This window comes from Cicer arietinum, chromosome 5 (assembly GCF_000331145.2).
Source record: "Cicer arietinum cultivar CDC Frontier isolate Library 1 chromosome 5, Cicar.CDCFrontier_v2.0, whole genome shotgun sequence".
In the NCBI taxonomy this organism is placed as follows: domain Eukaryota; kingdom Viridiplantae; phylum Streptophyta; class Magnoliopsida; order Fabales; family Fabaceae; genus Cicer; species Cicer arietinum.
Window position 1 is genome coordinate 55,474,567 of NC_021164.2, and position 19,255 is coordinate 55,493,821.

Genomic DNA, 19,255 nt, shown 5'->3' on the forward strand with positions numbered 1-19,255 from the left:
AATTGCTATAAATATAGCCTAGCCAGATAGCCTGATTGATCATCAGTCTGAGAGAAATTCATGGCAAGCAATTGAACAAAGCAAGCTCCATTCTCCTAAAAGACTGCATTTGGAAGCTTCAAAACAATAATATTGGAGACTCAAAATATTTAAACTCGAATATGTTTCAAGGAGAGAGCGGCATGCTTCAGGGAGATAAAGGCACAACTAGTACATCACATCATGAAAAGACTTGCAGAGGGAAACCGGAGACAGGTGCATGCATTCTCACGCAATATTGTAAGAACAAAAAAAAACAGGAATAGCAGGTGAAGCTCCAACACCACAACTGCTTAACCTCCTTTTAGACTCAATCGCACCATGAACACTTATAATTGTTGAAAATATATTTATATTTATTACATATCATGTAAATAGGGATAATATCTCCCATATTTATTTTTGTATTTATTGCCTTGAGCCTATATAAAACAGACTCCGTTGTGTAGTTCAGACACACGGTTTCACCATATGTCTCTCTCATTTTCTCTTATTCAACATGGTATCTAGAGCCTATTAAGAGAGACAACCCTATACCGTGATTACCTCGGGACCCACTGTCCTTCGGTGAGATTTTTTTTTTTTCGGTAAACCGTGTCTCAATTCCGGTTTACCCTTCTTTGTCGCTTTTTCGTTCATTTTTTTTTCTCCACTGTTCACTGTTCATCGTGCGACACTGTTCATCGCGCGGTACTGTTCATCAAAAAAAAAAAAAAACCCATATTCCGCCACTGTTTCGCTGCTGGTTTTTAGGTAACTACTTATTGATTATGGCTACTTATAAAGATTTTCTTCGGTGGAGAGAGTATTGTCAGAACTCGAGTTCCGCTGTTTCCGCCGCACAAAGTGATAATTCACCTGTTTGCATCTCACCTTCTCATAGCCCATGGATTCTCGATTCTGGTGCATCTGATCACATTACTGGTAATAAGACTCTTTTCTCCTCTCTCACAACATCTGGTTATTTACCTAGGATAGTCTCAGCCAATGGTTCCCAAACACAATCTCAAGGGATTGGCACTGTCCAAATCCTCCCTACTCTATTAGTTAAATATGTCCTTTATGTACCTGGATGCCCATTTAATTTAATTTCTATCAGTCGATTGACTCGTTCTCATGACTGTGTTGTCACATTTACTAATTGCAATGTTACTTTGCAAGACCGAATATCAGGACGACAAATTGGTGTCGGATGTGAGTCTAATGGTCTTTATTATCTCTCAAACCCATCAACAGCGTGCCCTACCACATATTCTCCTCTTACTATACATGCTCAGTTAGGTCATCCGAGTCTTCCCAAACTTCAACAATTAGTACCTAATCTAACCAAAATATCTAGCTTAAATTGTGAGTCGTGTCAATTAGGGAAACACACTCGTAGTCATTTCACTGATCGAGCTAATAAACGAGCTTCCTCCCCATTTGCTTTAGTTCACTCAGATGTTTGGGGTCCCTCTCGTACTATTTCCACACTTGAGTCTAGATATTTTGTTACCTTTATCGATGATTTTTCCCGTTGTACGTGGTTATTTTTAATGAAAAATAGGTCTGAATTATTTTCTATTTTTGAACAATTTTATAAGGAAATTAAAACTCAATTTGGTGTATCCATTCGCACTTTGCGCAGTGATAATGCCCGTGAATATTTGTCCCATCAATTTCAAAATTTTATGACCTCTAACGGCATTCTTCATCAAACATCTTGTGCTCATACACCTCAACAAAATGGGGTAGCCGAACGCAAAAATCGGCACCTTATTGAAACCACTCGTACTCTCCTTCTTCATGGTAATGTACCATCTCGCTTTTGGGGCGATGCTGTTCTAACGGCGTGCTATCTTATAAATCGCATGCCTTCGTCTGCTCTTGATAACAAAGTCCCTCACTCGATCCTCTTTCCTGGTACCCCTCTTCACTCACTTCCTCCTCGGGTCTTCGGATCTACATGTTTTGTCCACAATCTCACTCCTGGTCTTGACAAACTTTCAGCTCGATCATTAAAATGTGTCTTTCTGGGTTATCATCGGTCCCAAAAAGGTTATCGTTGTTATTCTCCTACTCTTCGACGATATCTCATATCGGCTGATGTCACATTTTTTGAGTCTGTTACATACTATGAGTCGCTTCCTGATCCTTTGTCTGCAACTATTCCTCTGGACCTACCAAAGTCTATTTCACCTTCTCTTTTACCATTAGAGCCTATTACGTATGCCCCACCTGAGACACCTCCTGTGGCCCCTCCCACTGTCCCACTTGAGACTCCTCTTGTTGATCCTCCAACTGTACAACCTCTTCAGACATATCGTCGTCGTCAACCACCATCGGTTGTACATGTCCCTACACCTGTTCTTGATACCGAGGTCACTCCAGACGCTCCTTCACCGCCACCTCCTTCTTTATCGGATCCGACCCTTGATATTCCTATTGCTATTCGTAAAGGTATACGTCCTACTCGTAACCCATCCCCTCATTACATTGGCTTGAGTTACCATCGTCTTTCTCCTTTGCATTATACTTGTTTGTCTTCCCTGTCTTCTGTTTCTATTCCTAAATCTCCAGGTGAAGCTTTATCTCACCCAGAGTGGAGACAAGCAATGATTGACGAGATGTGTGCACTTCAGAGTAGTGGTACATGGGAATTGGTTCCTTTACCGTCGGGAAAGTCTTTAGTAGGATGTCGTTGGCTTTATACGGTGAAAGTTGGTCCTGATGGTAAGATTGATCGTTTTAAAGCTCGTTTGGTAGCAAAAGGGTACACTCAAGTTTTTGGCCTCGATTACAGTGATACTTTCTCCCCTGTGGCTAAGATGGCCTCTGTTAGACTACTCCTCTCTATTGCAGCCATCAGACATTGGTCTCTACATCAACTTGACATTAAAAATGCTTTTTTGCATGGTGACCTTGAAGAAGAAGTGTATATGGAGCAACCACCTGGGTTTGTTGCTCAGGGGGAGTCCTCTACCATGGTTTGTCGACTTCAGAGGTCTCTCTATGGTCTTAAACAGTCTCCTCGAGCTTGGTTTGGTAGATTTAGCACAGTAGTGCAACAATTTGGCATGATTCGAAGTGAAGCTGATCATTCTCTTTTTTATCGTCACTCAACCCAAGGGTGCATTTACTTGATTGTCTATGTAGATGATATTGTCATAACTGGTAGTGATCAACAGGGCATACTCCAATTGAAACAACATTTATCTCATCAGTTTCAAACTAAAGATCTTGGCAAGCTCCGCTACTTCTTGGGTATTGAGGTAGCCCAATCTAAGGACGGCTTAGTAATTTCACAAAGAAAATATGCTATGGATATTCTTGAAGAGACAGGTTTGTTGAATGCCAAACCGGTTGACACTCCTATGGATCCAAACGTCAAACTTCTACCTAATCATGGGGAGCCATTTTTAGATTCAGGGAGATACAGAAGATTGGTTGGTAAATTAAACTACCTCACAGTCACCCGTCCAGACATTTCTTTTGCAGTCAGTGTGGTAAGTCAATTCTTAAATTCTCCTTGTCAAGAACACTGGGATGCTGTGATACGAATCTTGAAATACATTAAAGGTGCTCCAGGAAAAGGTCTAATTTATGAAAACAGAGGACATACTCAGATAGTTGGTTATTCAGATGCCGATTGGGCAGGCTCACCCATTGATAGGCGATCCACTTCTGGGTATTGTGTACTTGTTGGAGGAAACTTAATATCTTGGAAGAGTAAGAAACAAAGTGTAGTTGCAAGATCTAGCGCTGAAGCTGAATACAGGGCTATGGCATTAGTGACTTGTGAGCTCATTTGGTTGAAACAGTTACTCAAAGAGCTTCAATTTGAAGAGGCAACACAAATGACATTAATATGTGATAATCAAGCAGCATTGCACATTGCCTCTAATCCAGTTTTTCATGAGAGGACCAAGCATATTGAGATAGATTGTCACTTTGTAAGGGAGAAGATCGAATCAGGCGACATCACCACTAGCTTTGTTAATTCCAATGATCAATTGGCAGATGTATTCACTAAGTCTCTGAGAGGTCCTCGAATCAGTTATATATGTAACAAGCTTGGTGCATATGATTTATATGCTCCAGCTTGAGGGGGAGTGTTGAAAATATATTTATATTTATTACATATCATGTAAATAGGGATAATATCTCCCATATTTATTTTTGTATTTATTGCCTTGAGCCTATATAAAACAGACTCCGTTGTGTAGTTCAGACACACGGTTTCACCATATGTCTCTCTCATTTTCTCTTATTCAACAATAATAATATACACATTCTACAGAAAATTTTATTTCCAATCACAATTGACTCTGCATTCTCAAAAAGAGGTTTGAACACAGAACCCTCAAACTCTGCACAAACACCAAGGTCTGTTTGCTGACTATATCGTAGGTCACTTCGTGGAATCAAAATGTGACCCATAGACAACATTCCAAGCCCTCCAATTTCCTTGGGGTTGTAGAAAATAACAGGTGGAAACCTGCTAGGCATCTTTGAATTGAGTCCAATCTTGATACGAGTTTGAATTTTATTTTCACATTTGACAAGCAAATCCAACAGCTTTTGAGTATGTACAGTTGCCTCTGGAAATAAGTCATGAGTCCTATTAAAGTTGTATTCCACTTAATGAGAATTTTTGTGAATGTAGTGGAACCGGAAGACATAAGAATCTGCCTTACACGATTCTCAAACACTTTCATGTGTTCATCGTTAACTCTTAAGAAAGCAACAGCTGTCCTTTCTTTTGTCTTTTCATTCTGGAGATTCCAGACACCATCTCTTGTATTGCTAAATGCTTCTTGAGTCATTCTAATTTTAGGAAGTATCCTCACTTCAAATCCACACATGCTGAAAAGCAAGTTCGGATTATCTTTGTTGTAAACAGAAAGAAAACTGTTTTCCCATTCCAAAGTGGTGATGCTTCGAGGAAGACGGTTTTTCATATCCCAAAAGACACTCTTCCCAATATTGACATCATGCTTCATGAGCCTCATTCTTGCATCTCTTGGCCAGCACTTCTTATTATTATACTCCACCATGTTCTCATTGTTAGGATCAGGGTGCTCAGTAAGATATCGTTGAATGAGATCCCGTGCCTCCTCATGGGTGAAGCGAAATAATATGTGAACTCGGTCTATGTACCGAGAATACAGCCTAATTGGATGCCTGGTCTCAACTTTGGTATCCCAATAAGTAATGAACTCATTAGGCATCTGTGGTGGACCAGCAATCTCACTCGCTCGAGTCAATCCAAGAAGCAGAAGATCTAATACCAGACCATAATATTGAACAACAAAAGATGCAAACTGTAGACCGCGTATAAGACCATATGAATTTGTGTGGCTCATATCCTTGTATGACAACACAACATTGTTTTTTGCAATGACATAATCTGCAATGTTGTGATCTAGAACAAGACGAAGAAGCCTATTTAACATTGTTAAATCAATCTTCTTGAAAAATTTCTCAAACTTGGTCTGCAGCATCACAACACACTGACCATCACTGGTGTTCCATATACCCTGCAGCATCACAACACACTGACACCATTTGTAAACCAAAAGAGGTGGTGGCTTTGAATTTGCTGGATTGATCCAGTTGGGAAAGAGATGACGTTTGTCACCTTCGTACCACAGATATTGATCAAGATATGCATCTGTAATTTTCTCAAGAGGCTCTATTTCATAAACTGGAATCAAGTAGCTATATAAATCCATAAACTTTATTCCAACTTCTTTGAAAGCACGTTGGGTGAGGAGGTGTTGCTTGATTCGCGATAACGCCTCGTGAAAGCGGTGCTTTTGAGGGCAGTTGTAGCGTCGTGGCTGGTTGCTAGAAAGTGACAAATGACTGTATGAAGCCAAAAAATTGAAACATGGAAAAAAGTGGTGCTGCCGGCGGCATTTGCCGCCGCCGGCAGCGGTAGTGAAGCACAAAGACAGGATCACAAAATCAGAACCTGCTCTGATACCATGTCAAGAATTAGAATAAAATTATATTTATTGAAACTTAAATATATTGGTAATACATCAGATATATTTATACTAGATTACTAAACAACCAAATCCTATGAGTACTCATATATAACAAAATCCCTACTAGTACTCCTATATAACTGAATCCATATTATTACTCATATATAACTAAATCCCTACTAGTACTCCTATATAACTAAATCCCTATTATTACTCGTATATAACTAAATCCCTACTGGTACTCCTATATAACTGAATCCCTATACTTGAGGGATATTAAACAGAAACATATTTTGACAAATAATATTCAAACCCTTATTATTTTCTCTCCTCCTTTTCTCTAAAATCCCACAACTTCAACATGGTATCTAGAGCCTATTTCGATCCTCCTTGAACGATCCCGCCTCTATTCCGCTGCCGAATTCCCAACAATTAGGGAATATAATCATAGTTTCTCTTTTCTAATATTCCATTATTCGGTAAGATTTTTTTTTCAATAAACCGTGTCCCAATTCCGATTTTTGTAGCTTTTCGTTTATTTTTCAGCAGATCAATCGCAGCACAGTTCATCGCGCGATACTGTTCACCGCAAAAAAAAAAAGAAAAACTCTGCCGTATCCCTTATCTGTTCCGATCACCAGCAGGTTTATCATTAGTCTATTTAAACACATAAGCTCTTTGGCCAAAACCCTAATATTTAGCCTACCTCTCGTTGGCCACTCCCTCCGTCTTTCTCTATCTAAACATTTCATTTCAGATTCAGTGGGAGAGATGATGCAGTCTGGACCTGGCATGGGGCAACAACTGCCACAGCAGTACCAGCAGCCCCCGTCGCAGCAGCCGTACGTCATGATGCAACCTCAACTTCAGGCGCAGCCGGCCGTGTGGTCTCAATCCGCCCAGCCTCCTCAGCAGCCCGCCAACGCCGATAAGGTACGTACTCTCTGGATCGGAGATTTGCAGTACTGGATGGATGAGAATTATCTCTACACCTGCTTCGGTCAAACCGGCGAGGTAACATCTCTAAAAGTGATTAGGAATAAGCAAACTAGTCAATCGGAAGGTTATGGTTTTATCGAGTTTAATTCTCGTGCTACTACTGAGAGAATGCTTCAAACATATAATGGAGCCATTATGCCGAATGGTGGCCAGAGCTACAGATTGAATTGGGCAACATTCAGTGCTGGGGAGAGGTCATCTCGGCAAGATGATGGTCCTGATCATGCCATTTTTGTTGGTGATTTGGCTATTGATGTTACTGATTACCTTCTTCAGGAGACTTTTAGGGCTCGTTATAACTCGGTGAAGGGGGCAAAAGTTGTGATTGATAGGCTTACTGGTCGGTCTAAGGGTTATGGTTTTGTTAGATTTGCTGATGAGAGTGAACAAATGAGGGCTATGACTGAGATGCAAGGGGTTCTTTGTTCAACAAGGCCTATGAGGATTGGACCAGCCACTAATAAAAATCCTGCTGCCACCACTCAGTAGCCGAAAACTTCATATCAGAACTCTCAAGGTGCACAAAGTGAGAATGATCCAAATAATACAACTATTTTTGTTGGCAATTTGGATCCTAATGTCACTGATGATCATCTGAGGCAAGTTTTTAGCCAATATGGTGAATTAGTACGTGTGAAGATTCCATCAGGCAAGCGATGCGGATTTGTCCAATTTTCAGAAAGGGTTGAGCATGAAAGAGGTATCACAATTGACATTGCTCTGTGGAAGTTTGAGACAACTAAGTATTACTGCACTGTCATTGATGCCCCCGGACACAGAGATTTCATTAAGAACATGATTACTGGAACATCCCAAGCTGATTGTGCTGTCCTTATCATTGATTCCACTACTGGTGGTTTTGAAGCTGGTATTTCTAAGGACGATCATATCCGTGAACATGCTCTCCTTGCTTTCACTCTTGGTGTGAAGCAAATGATTTGCTGCTGTAACAAGATGGATGCCACTACTCCCAAGTACTCTAAGGCTAGGTATGATGAAATTGTGAAGGAAGTTTCATCCTATTTGAAGAAGGTTGGCTACAACCCAGACAAAATTCCATTTGTTCCCATCTCTGGTTTTGAGGGAGATAACATGAATGAGCGCTCTACAAACCTTGATTGGTACAAGGGTCTTTGTTGTGGAGGAAACTCTCCAGCCTTTGTCGTGGCAGTTGTTGCAGTCCTTATGAGTGGGCTTTTAGCTGACAGGTTTGGAAGATTTGCAATTCAATTGATGGGATTTTTCTTGGTGCATGATTATTCTCTCTTCGATGGTTCCAGATATGCCCTTACTCTCCAATTTTGATCAACGAAAATATGTGTCATTGTTCAAACAGCCGTTATCTCTCCTATTTTGGACGCATTTTCTTACTTTGATGATCGATCATGGCTTCGTTTCGTTAGAGTTGCGCTGCTTCTTCTTTGGTGTTTGTCATGCAATTTAGTTCTTACTAATAGATTCCAACAATGGCTTTTATTTCCACCGACAATCATTCCGGTGGTGTCTCTTTTTCCACATATGAATTATATTAGTGATGACTTCTTCCCTTGGTGGTTATTCTAACGGTGTCTTTTATTTTCATGACATACTTTATCTTGGCAATTTGTCGCAGATGCACTGGCCTTGCATTTCTCTCCTTGAAGCACGCCTCTCTCTCCTTGAAGCAGATTCGTAAATATTTTGAGTCTCCACTATTATTGGTTTGAAGCTTCCAAATGCAGTTTTTAGAAGAACGGAGCTTGCTTTGTTCAATTGCCTACCATGAATTTCTCTCAGGCTGATGATCAATCATACTATCTGGCTAGACTATATTTATAGCAATTCTCTCCGACTTCACATGCATCCCTGAGTTGCCTCTCCATCCTTTTTATTATTTTGTCGAGCAAAACATTGTTTTCTTGTAGCAAGCTTAAGCTTAGTAAGCTTTAGCTTGAGGGGGAGTGTTAGAATATTAGAAAATATCTTATAATATCTTTTATATTATATTAGAGTATCTTGAGTTATTTTCTATGATCAATTTATAATCATAGAGAATCTTAGAATAGCTCTCATTATTATTATGATTTATTCCTAATTTATGATTTAGTCTATGTTTCTCTATAAATAGAGATTAGTATTGAGTCTATTGTAATCAAGTTAGCATAAAAGCTATTATCAATAATATTCAAACCCTTATTATTTTCTCTCCTCCTTTTCTCTAAAATCCCACAACTTCAACAGAAACTAGATATTATTTCGCTTTAATGACCTTACAAAAGAAAATATACAATATATAGACTAAGGCACATAATTACTAATAATGACTGTTAAGAGTCCCACATTGGATGAGATATGGCCTGACAAAGTGTTTTTGTGGAGGTTGCGTAGGGCCCAACTCAAATTTTAAGAATGACAATCCTAAAATTAAAAAGTGAGTCATAGAAAAAATAAAAGCCATGCAGAAAAGGGAGATCTCCATCCAATACAACACTCTTGTATCATAGTAAGGATGAAATGGAATGGAAGTATGAAATGAACGGTTTAAAGCAGAATGTCATTGGTAGTTTCTTGCAAGGTTGCAACATCAAATCAATATAGAGTGCAGACCTCAACAATCAGTCGCTTACTTGAAAACCTGTTGGGGACATTGTCACATAAGTAGAGGGTAATGCAGGTGTAAAGATCAATTTCCAATTTCCATCCTAGAACAGGAGTAGTGAAGAGAAACATTCCAACATAATTGATTTTATTCCTTAGTTCTTTTTGTGTCATGTTTATGGAACAGTCATTATATACTCATATTTGTAGCTTCAATCATAATAAGAGGATGATTAGCATGGTCAATACCTCCTTTTGAAATGCATCCAATTCGAAAGGAAAATCCAATGCCATGTCAGGAATAAGTTCATGAAAGCAATCAACAATTTGTTTGCTGGCTTCACGCTTAGCCCAAGCCTGCCAAATAATAGCTTTCCTATCTCAAGAATTGCCAGAAAAGCAGCTGGAAAATAATGATGCATAACGAGAAAGATAAAACGTTATTTTGAGCACAAATCATGACAACAATGTTGCATAATCGCTTACTAGCTTCGGCTGTTGTCCAACTTCATCACTAAATCCATCCAAATGCAGTTTTGACCCTTCTGGATCAGCTGATAAAATATCATCAAGTGAAATTCCACTCTCGCTAGCTTTGCTGGATACTTCAGTCGTATCAACTTCAGCTTCCAATGTAACGGTCTCCTCTTCTGATACATGACCTTAATAAACAGCATTGTCATTAACCACAAAAGAGGTTAAAAAGAGTTTGGTCAAGCAAAGATTTGGTTGCAGACTTGCATAGGTTTGGTTCCTTTGGCTATAGGGAAACACAAAGATTTCCAAACCTAAAATGTACATTAAAAGAACAGCAGTTATCAAAAAGTTGTAAATGTACATCAAGTACCACCTTCTTGTTCTCCAACAGCATCCTCTTCCCAAGCCTTCTTAAATAAGTCATCAAACTGTATAGATAATCCACTCTGCATTCCAGTGGTCAACATAAGAAAGCAGGGCCGTGTATACTTATATGATATGATTAATAACCAATATAATCAAGCAAAGCACATTCTTAAATTGACAATATCGCTGGTACTAGCAGTAGCACTAGCACCATCTCGCATAGGTACTAGGGGCTCTACAATGTAAACTAAAAGAATATAAACCTAAACAGCTATCACAAATTTAGATCCAGAAATGTTAAGATGGATAACTAACCAAATTTTCATCTAATGAGCTCTTTGGTGTATTGGATTCCTTGTAAACATTCCATGACCATGGATACGGCTGCAAATAACATAAAACAGAACTTGCATGAGTTGTATCAAATTTCAACTTACGAATAGGATCAAATGTAAAACAAGTAGTAATTTTCCTTATAAATTAATAATAAATAAATAACCTTGAGCGCACCAAAGTCTAATCCTTGCTTTAGACTAGGTGGTATTGTCTGCGCAGGGCCACCATTTAAAATTTCACGCACCCATTCACCATTAGAAGCACCGGGTGGAAGAGTTCTTTCTAGATTTTGCGAGTCATCCAAACCTCCTGGACGAAAAGGGCGATTGTTGATGCTTCCCCTGACAAAATCCTTCGCCGAAGTGCGTGGTAATGGTCCAGATTCTACAGCTCCTGATGCTAGATCAGATACACTCACCTAATGCAACATTATAGGTACCAGTCATAAAGGCAATAAAAATCATTTAAGAGCAACTTAAAACTAAGTCTATTCTAATTTAACTAAATCTTTCCAACAAAGATACAGAATGTGCAAAAGTTCATAATGTTGCATTAAACTAAATGGATCATTAATTGGAAACACGCATATATTACACATAGAAGCACCTCACACCTCCTCAAACTTTGGCTTCCAGGTTTCTTTCACTGGACGTCGAAATGGTGGTTCCCAAATTGGAACTACCACAGTCCGTGGCACTGATGGCTCAAGAGGAACTTTAGCCCTGTCAAACCAATCAAATTCCCACTGCCTCCCAACTTTTTCTGGGGCAAATTCATCTGGATCCAATCTTGGCTGGAGATGAGTCTCTTCTATAAACTTTTTTATGGATTCAGGTGTCTCCCTAGGAAATGCAGGTGGCTGAAATAAGTAGGCAAAGGTTACAAATGAAAATAAAAATCCAACCCAAGGTTTCAAAGATTAGCAGAAAATAATAAAAACCAATGTGGTCAAAGGTCTGAAGGCGGGGTTACAAAAAGACATAACCCAACCATCTAAATTTGCCAACTACAACGCCAACAGGGTGAAAATAATCAAAAAGGTTAAGTTTGGATTTGGGTGAGCATTTGACAAATGCCAGTTTTGAAGAAACTTGATTTTGTAAAATTTATTAAAATTGAGTTTGAACTTTGAGGTGAAATTAAAGACATTTATGTTTTGATTTTTTACTTTAAAAGCAAATTTGATAAAAAAAAAAATAGTCAAGTTTTTTAACATGCAGCAAACTTACTTGTTATCCCTTTTAACCAAAAACAAGTTTTAGAAACAAAATTAATTTTAATTCAAAATAACCATACATCTAGACTATAATTAAAGTTGTGTTACATTGGATATGATTGAACATTGAACAAAACAAAATCCCAAAATCCTATAATAAAATATTAATAACCAATTGTCAGTCAACAGCATAGGGTTTGTAAGTAAGTGAACATCTAAATCTCTATTTTTACTACTAGTTATTTTATACTGCACAAATCAATCACAAATATTGAAATTGCCAACTCTTTTATATTTATCAATTGAAACAAAAAACCAGTCCTCTATGTAAACCCTACACCAACTGCACATCGTGTTGTCAGGTATGGATCAATAAAAATGAAACTTTGATAAAATTCTGCTACGCCGGGTTGCTATAACACCACTTTAGCCACTAATTGACAGCAATGTATTACATCAGGAAACAATAGTAATTTATTCAAATATTGGTTGTCTCTAATATAAGTGACAGATTAATAAATCTCATACAATTTATTATTGAATGTGCTAAACAGGGCCGGCAATTAAACTGTGCAACCGTGCATGATCCAAATTAGGGAAGGCCCCTTAAAAATTTTGTGATGTTAGGATGTTGTGATATGTGTATGAAATGGTTGATTTCAGACAGATATTATGAACTTGTTAAGTTTAACTTGATATTAGATTTTTAGATTTTAAAAGAATGACTTCAATAGTGAAATTCCTTTTAAAATGTAGTCTACATTTTTGGGTTCTATAATCAGTATTTTATGAGTAAAATTGTTTAAAGAGGGGTCTCCAAAATCTTTAAGGCCCTGGTGCTAAAATAACTAAGAGAGAGAACAAATAATGATTAATTAATTACTCAATTGTGTTATAAATCAAAGATAATGATTAATGAGATAAGTGAGCACGTAGAAAGGTAACAAAGACGGAATAATTGGAAGAAAAAATAATAAAATTAGGTTGGAATTGAAAACGATAGTGTGTTGAAGATGGCAGTAAAAACCAACAGGATGAAAATGGAGTCAAGAGCGTTAACGGAACAGCAGAGGAACTGACCAGAATGAAATCGGGAATGGACTGCTGCGGTTTGGGACGTTCCACCGTGGAGAGCGGCTCCACTCTGAGGTGACCGCTGTGGCCGGAAAACCCGACCCGGAAAGAAAGTTCGTTAGATACCCGGATCGGATCCATTGGAGGAACCACCTCTGTATTCTTTTGCTCTTGCAATTCACTGTTAAATTACTCTGCTCTGCTTTTGGATTTTTCAGATGAATGCAGGGTTTTGATTTTCGCGGGTTTTGGGTGGGGCTAATAATCAGAAGGTTAACAGGCATTGACACGTGAAATGAAAGTGCAAAACGCAAGTAAAGTATTTTTCTTTTTTTGGAAGGACAGTATTTTTAATTTTTGTTTTAAAATTTTTTATCGTTTTTTTTTTATTTTTCTTACCGAGGTGTATATTAAATTATTGAGTCAAAAAAATATTTTAATTGCGGTGATAATCAATCATAATTATTTTTTTAAATTTTAAAAATTAATTTTATTATATAAATACAGGACACAATTTTTCAGTATCAAATAGTATTATTTTTCTTTATCTCAAAATAAAGAAGTTTATTTTTATTTTTTATAAAATATTTTTTAGAGTTTTATTTTATTTTATTAGTATAATATTAATTATTTTATTATAATTTGTGTCAAAAATTAATAGTTTAAGTATCATATTTAATCATATATTTTTAAGTACAATATATGTCATAATGAATACTTTTTTAATTGTTTTTTGTATATGAAGAAAATGAGTACTTTTTAGTTTAATATGTTTGACTAAAAAAAGAAAATGCTTAAATTCATTTTTTATTTTTTATTTTTGTAAAAATGAACTTTTAGTCTTTCTATTTCTAAAATCGACGCGAGGCTTTTTATAAAAACTCAATGCAGAGTGATGAAGATTTAAGAAGATGTATATAGAAAGAAGTGAGCAGGTAATACCTATGTTGGCGATCGCTTATGGAAGAGCTTAAGGGTTGTGATTTTAGTAGCTCTAGGGTGGATGTTGAACAAGGTATTGTTAGGCCATGACTCGGTCCTCAAGAGTTGGACCTTCTTGAATCAGTAAAAGAAGACATCGCCATGAATCAAGTCGTGGTTGTATTAGATTTTCCTAGCTCAAAGGAACTTGAAATTATATATTCAAGAGTAACATATATAGAAAGGATGTTCTGAAAGTTAAGGAAAAATGTTTGATGGATACTCCTTTACAATCAACGATTAGGTAGGCTTGTCTTAGAATAAGGGCTACTAAAGATTTAGATCAAAACATTATAAAAGAGGACAATAGCTATATAGTGGAATTTCCTCGGTAGAAGGAGGATAAAAAGGAGATTAATTGTTTCATAAGGAATGTAAGGAACTCACGTTGAGTAGTAGTCACTTATGCAAATTGAATCTTAAGAGAGGTCGAAAAGAGATAATTACCATTAAGGGGGAGAGCAGCCTCGAAGAAGAATTACATGGTATCAAAAATATCAAGATGAGTTATAATATGTTGAATGAAGAGGATAAAATCTCAACAACAAAAATGGAGGCTAAGATACGGGTCTAACCATTCCCTTTACACTCTAATTTTTATCAGTTGGAATTGTCGAGGTTTGGTTGTGCCCTCTATAAAAAACACAAGCCCTATATAATCCATCTGATGAAGACCAAAGCCCAAAAGAATAGAGTAGAGACTACGAGATGTTGTTTAAGGTATCACTACAAGAAAGTCAAGCTTTTGTGACGGCCAAAAGCCTTAACAAAAGGGAGGAAAGAAGCCACAACAAGCACATTTAGTCACAAAGGTTTGTGGTGGCCAAAATAGACACAAAAACTAATTTTTTTTGTTACCTGTGAGAGTTTAGGGCGCCACAAATGATAAAACTGTTTAAAAAAGTAAGCGTTTATGAGGATTAAGGCTGCCACAAAATCTGTCTTTTGTGAGGGCTTAAGCCGCCACAAATGTGTGACTTTATTAAAAAAAATTATAAAATTTGAAACTAATATTAAAAAATGATATTATATATAAAAAAATTCATATTAATATAATTTTAAATTTAAATTAAATATTATATATAGAAATAAAAATATAATCTTAATATTAATTAAATTATTACTACCAAACAACATAAAATATTCCAAAAATTAGTAAATTATATCATACAAACCAAAACTTAAACACACCATAATTAAATAATAATGTTTAATATATTCATACAAACCAAAAATAAAATTTGCAAAAAATTATTCGAATACATCAATCATAATAATAATTCATCTGATCATTAGCTCAACTCCCTCCATCATTATTTTATGGAATATTATCCGAGGACAAAAGTATCTCAAAAATATTATTAATTGGTGTTGGAGACAACATGGTTTGAAATTATATTTCATCTTCAACTACACCACCACTAGTCTTCTACATAAACAACATGGACATCTCATCGACATAAATAACATGGATATCTCATCCCCTTCATCTTCGATAAACTTTTGCACTCTCACAAAATTGAGAAACTCCTCAACCTTATTAATAAAATGTTGTTTACGACGGTATATATATATATATATATGTATATTATGAAAATTAATTAAGTTTTACATGATCATTAATAAGATCCATGTTTTAAATATAAATTACTTTATTTTTTTCAAAAGTATTATTTTGTTATTAATATTTACAAATTACTAAATAATAAATTATGACATACTTTATATGTCAATTAAGGGAGCATTTACAAACAATATAATCAATCATAATAGAGACTATATATATATATATATATATATATATATATATATATATAATAAAATTTTAAATGATGTTTAATAATTTTTTTCATAAAATAAATCTTTATAAACAAAAATAGATACGGCAAAAGTATATAAATTTTTGTACGAACTCAACTACAACTCTTTGTAATGACTACCAACAAATATTATTAATATCATTAATTTTAATAATGTTTTTTAAAAAATAGTTACATTAAAATCAATAAGTTTTATATTTGTTTCAAATTTTTATTTATCATATATTATGTAAACAACATCATTTTTAATTTTTTTGGACAAATCTACTAACATTTCGAATGATGAACTTTTTATGCATTTTAAAAGTAATATAAAAAATATTTTATATTTATAATATTACATATTTTATGATTAGATCATTATTATAAATATTTTTTTCATAAGTATTATTTTGTTGCTAAAAAAATTACAATTTCTTAATAAAATTATATTTTACTAACATAATAAATCATAATAGCAAAAATAATTACAATAAAAAAAATTACACTTCATCAACATTTTAAAAAATAACTACATTTTAATTTTAGTATAAATTTTACAATTTAAATATTTTATTAGTACTTTTTTTAACAAATCTAACTAATAGTAAAGTTTAAAAATAATATTATACCCAATTTTAAAAATAATATATTCTACATTATAAAATAAAATATTAAGTCTAAAAATATTTTATAATTATATAATTTTTTAATAGTAATTATATAAATCAATAATATATATTTAAAATGCATTAGAAACTAATTTGATGTCGGGTAGTGTCTGACTTGAAGCTTGCAAACAACTAATAATTCTTCGCAATAAACACAATTGCACCACTGTCAAACTAAAAATCAAATAATATTAATTAAATAAATAACTTCAAATTAAAAATAACATTAAGAAAACAAAATATAAAATAAAAACTTTATCGAAATTTAAGAGAGAAGGTAGAAAGAAAAGGTGGAGAAAAAATATTTGTTGAGAAAAGGTGGAGAGAAAGTTTAGGGGAAGGTAAAAATGAAAAATGAGAGGATGAGTATATTTATAAGAGAACACTAGACTTTTGTGGCGGTCTAGACAGTAAAAAAATACTGCTTTTATGGCGGCCTACATAGTCATAAAATGTTTCTTTTGTGGTGGTCTTTACCCTCATAAAAATGGTGATGTTGTGGCTGAAAAAACCATCACAATAGACTAAAATTTCAGCAATATTTTGTGGCAGCCTAAGCCCTTACAATGCTTCAATGTTGTGATTTTGTGATGGCTTAGACCACCACAAAATTCTGTTAAAATTTTAATCTATTGTGAGGGCATGTACCCTACTCAGAAATTGAAAACCTGCAAAAAAAAAAGGGCAAGCATGGGCGGATGAAATCAGGTCAATGATGTAGTTTACAGTTTTAAACGGATAATTATAATCAAATTCGGGTGTTAAAAATCAATCCCTCAGTGCCCGAATCTGCATAAGACTTACTAGAGCAATGTAGATTTGTAGAGTAAATTTATTACTCGTTAAACTTTTTCTTCTCACAATGACCCACTCTATCAACTTTTCACTTCTCTCATTATCACTTTTACTTCTTTTGTTTTTTTTTTTTTAGATTTGGAACAAAACTTCTTAGATATGACTTGTTTATTTTTTAAAATATGAAACAAAACTTCTCAACACATTATTTGAAATATGTTATTCTGGTTTGGATTTGAAACACAAATCACATGTGATTTTTAATGGTCTAACTCGTATCAACCGTTCCGATTAACCCGTATAAATCAGAAAACCGAAACCCGCTGGAACACTTTCACATGAAACCGAATATGCTCGTAGCTGCTCGTTTGTCCACCCTTACTGTGTGGTCTATTTGGAAGGGTATAAATGAGTTTGTTTTCAATCATAACCAACCTAAACCGATGTCCACAATCCAAAGTACATCGGTTTAAGTTGGTTATGATTGAAAACAAACTCATTTATACCCTTCCAAATAGACCACACCGTTTCATTTTCAAAAGTACATCAAAAGTCTCATTGCAGAAGCCTACAATTTCACTTCTTTGAGGTCTTACCCGTCATAAGTCTAAATGAGAGTTTTGTTAGTTGTGGTTTTACTTAGGTGTTTAAATAAGGTAACAAACCAACTCACCTAGCAACAACTTTAGTTGCAAATGGAACCCTTCATAATCGATGGACATTATGTGAGATATTTCCAAAATATTGAAAAGACGCGATTGTTTATTAAAAATGAAGAGGCACAACAATGATTCGAACCCAAATCCTCACGCGAACAGAAACACTGATTAACCACCAGACCAGTGCAATGCTTCAGTAAATAACTGAACATTATATGTATATAGCCCTTCGTAAACAGTGGCAGAAGAAGAATTGCAACTCTTTCTCAAGTGACATTATTTTTCCTATAAATAAGGTCACTTTGGACAGAAGGAAAACAACGAATTCAAGTATTTGCCATTCATTTTCTTTCACTCATTTTCATATACTAAGTCAACTTATTCTTTTCTAATGCATGAGAAAAGAATAGGTAACATTATTTTGTAAAATACTATTGAAAGATATTCTTGGTGTGATAGTGCAAATCATATCAAGGTTTCCAAAGTACCCTGAAGGGGATTCGCTGGTTATCTCATTTGCATCCGATTGGTGGGGGCGAATCGAACCTAAAGGCTAGTGTAACAACACGCTTTGGAATTTGCTACATATAATCTTCATCAACAACTTCACTATTAAAGTCTTGCAGCAATTGTCACCAACACAGATCCAACAATCTTTAGGTTCGAGTCTATTTTCAATCAATGGCTGCATCACTCAAAGAATGACTTCTAATTTTGTGAAGTTGGAGAAATTCGATGGAGGAAATTTTATCCGTTGGCAGAAAAAGATGAAATTTCTCCTTATAACTTTGAAGGTGGTGTATGTTCTGAACACCACAAGACCGCTGGAGAAGGAAGTGGAAACATTAGCAGAAACAAGAGAAAGGCAGAAATAGGACAATGATGACTATATATGCATGGACCATATTCTCAACGGAATGTCTGACTCCTTGTTCGATATATATCAAAGTAGCATCTCTGCAAAGGAACTATGGGAGAAATTAGAGTCAAGATACATGCAAAAAGACGCTACAAGGAAGAAGTTTTTTGTTTCTCAATTTAATAATTATAAAATGGTTGATAATAAATTAGTAATTGAACAAATGCATGAGATTGAACGTATGCTTAATAATTACAAACAACATAAGATGCACATGGATGAAACCATTATTGTATCCTCCATAATAGACAAACTTCCACCTTCGTGGAAAGATTTCAAAAAATCTATGAAACATAAGAAAGAGGACATATCACTTGAGCAATTGGGTAATCACCTTCGTTTAGAAGAAGAGTATCGTAAACAAGAGGATACTAA

At 35.3% G+C, this 19,255-nt stretch overlaps 2 protein-coding genes across 4 annotated transcripts in view; one reads left to right on the plus strand and one right to left on the minus strand.

Annotated features, from left to right (window-relative positions):
• Positions 1-13,358, minus strand: part of LOC101510275 (DExH-box ATP-dependent RNA helicase DExH11) — a 32,531-nt gene extending 19,173 nt beyond the window's left edge. The window contains exons 1-7 of one of the 3 annotated variants that reach the window (XM_012715818.3): positions 13,063-13,358; positions 11,380-11,625; positions 10,930-11,184; positions 10,746-10,814; positions 10,438-10,510; positions 10,074-10,237; positions 9,837-9,944 (exon numbers count right to left, since the gene is read on the minus strand). In XM_012715818.3, the coding sequence (XP_012571272.1) occupies positions 9,837-9,944; positions 10,074-10,237; positions 10,438-10,510; positions 10,746-10,814; positions 10,930-11,184; positions 11,380-11,625; positions 13,063-13,197 (1,050 nt within the window). In that variant the 5' untranslated portion in view covers positions 13,198-13,358. Of the gene's footprint in view, positions 1-9,836; positions 9,945-10,073; positions 10,250-10,437; positions 10,511-10,745; positions 10,815-10,929; positions 11,185-11,379; positions 11,626-13,062 lie in introns of all 3 variants that reach the window. The other 2 variants (XM_004500160.4, XM_073368901.1) reach the window with 2 other exon arrangements.
• Positions 6,782-7,668, plus strand: LOC105852154 (polyadenylate-binding protein RBP45-like). The gene has a single exon (XM_073368902.1). The coding sequence runs from the start codon at positions 6,783-6,785 to the stop codon at positions 7,497-7,499; it is 717 nt and encodes a 238-aa protein (XP_073225003.1). The 5' UTR covers position 6,782; the 3' UTR covers positions 7,500-7,668.
• Positions 13,359-19,255: the final 5,897 nt, after the last annotated feature.

Excerpts from the sequence above, each read along its gene's own strand:
- LOC105852154 (XM_073368902.1), top strand. The coding sequence starts at position 6,783 with ATGATGCAGTCTGGACCTGGCATGGGGCAACAACTGCCACAGCAGTAC.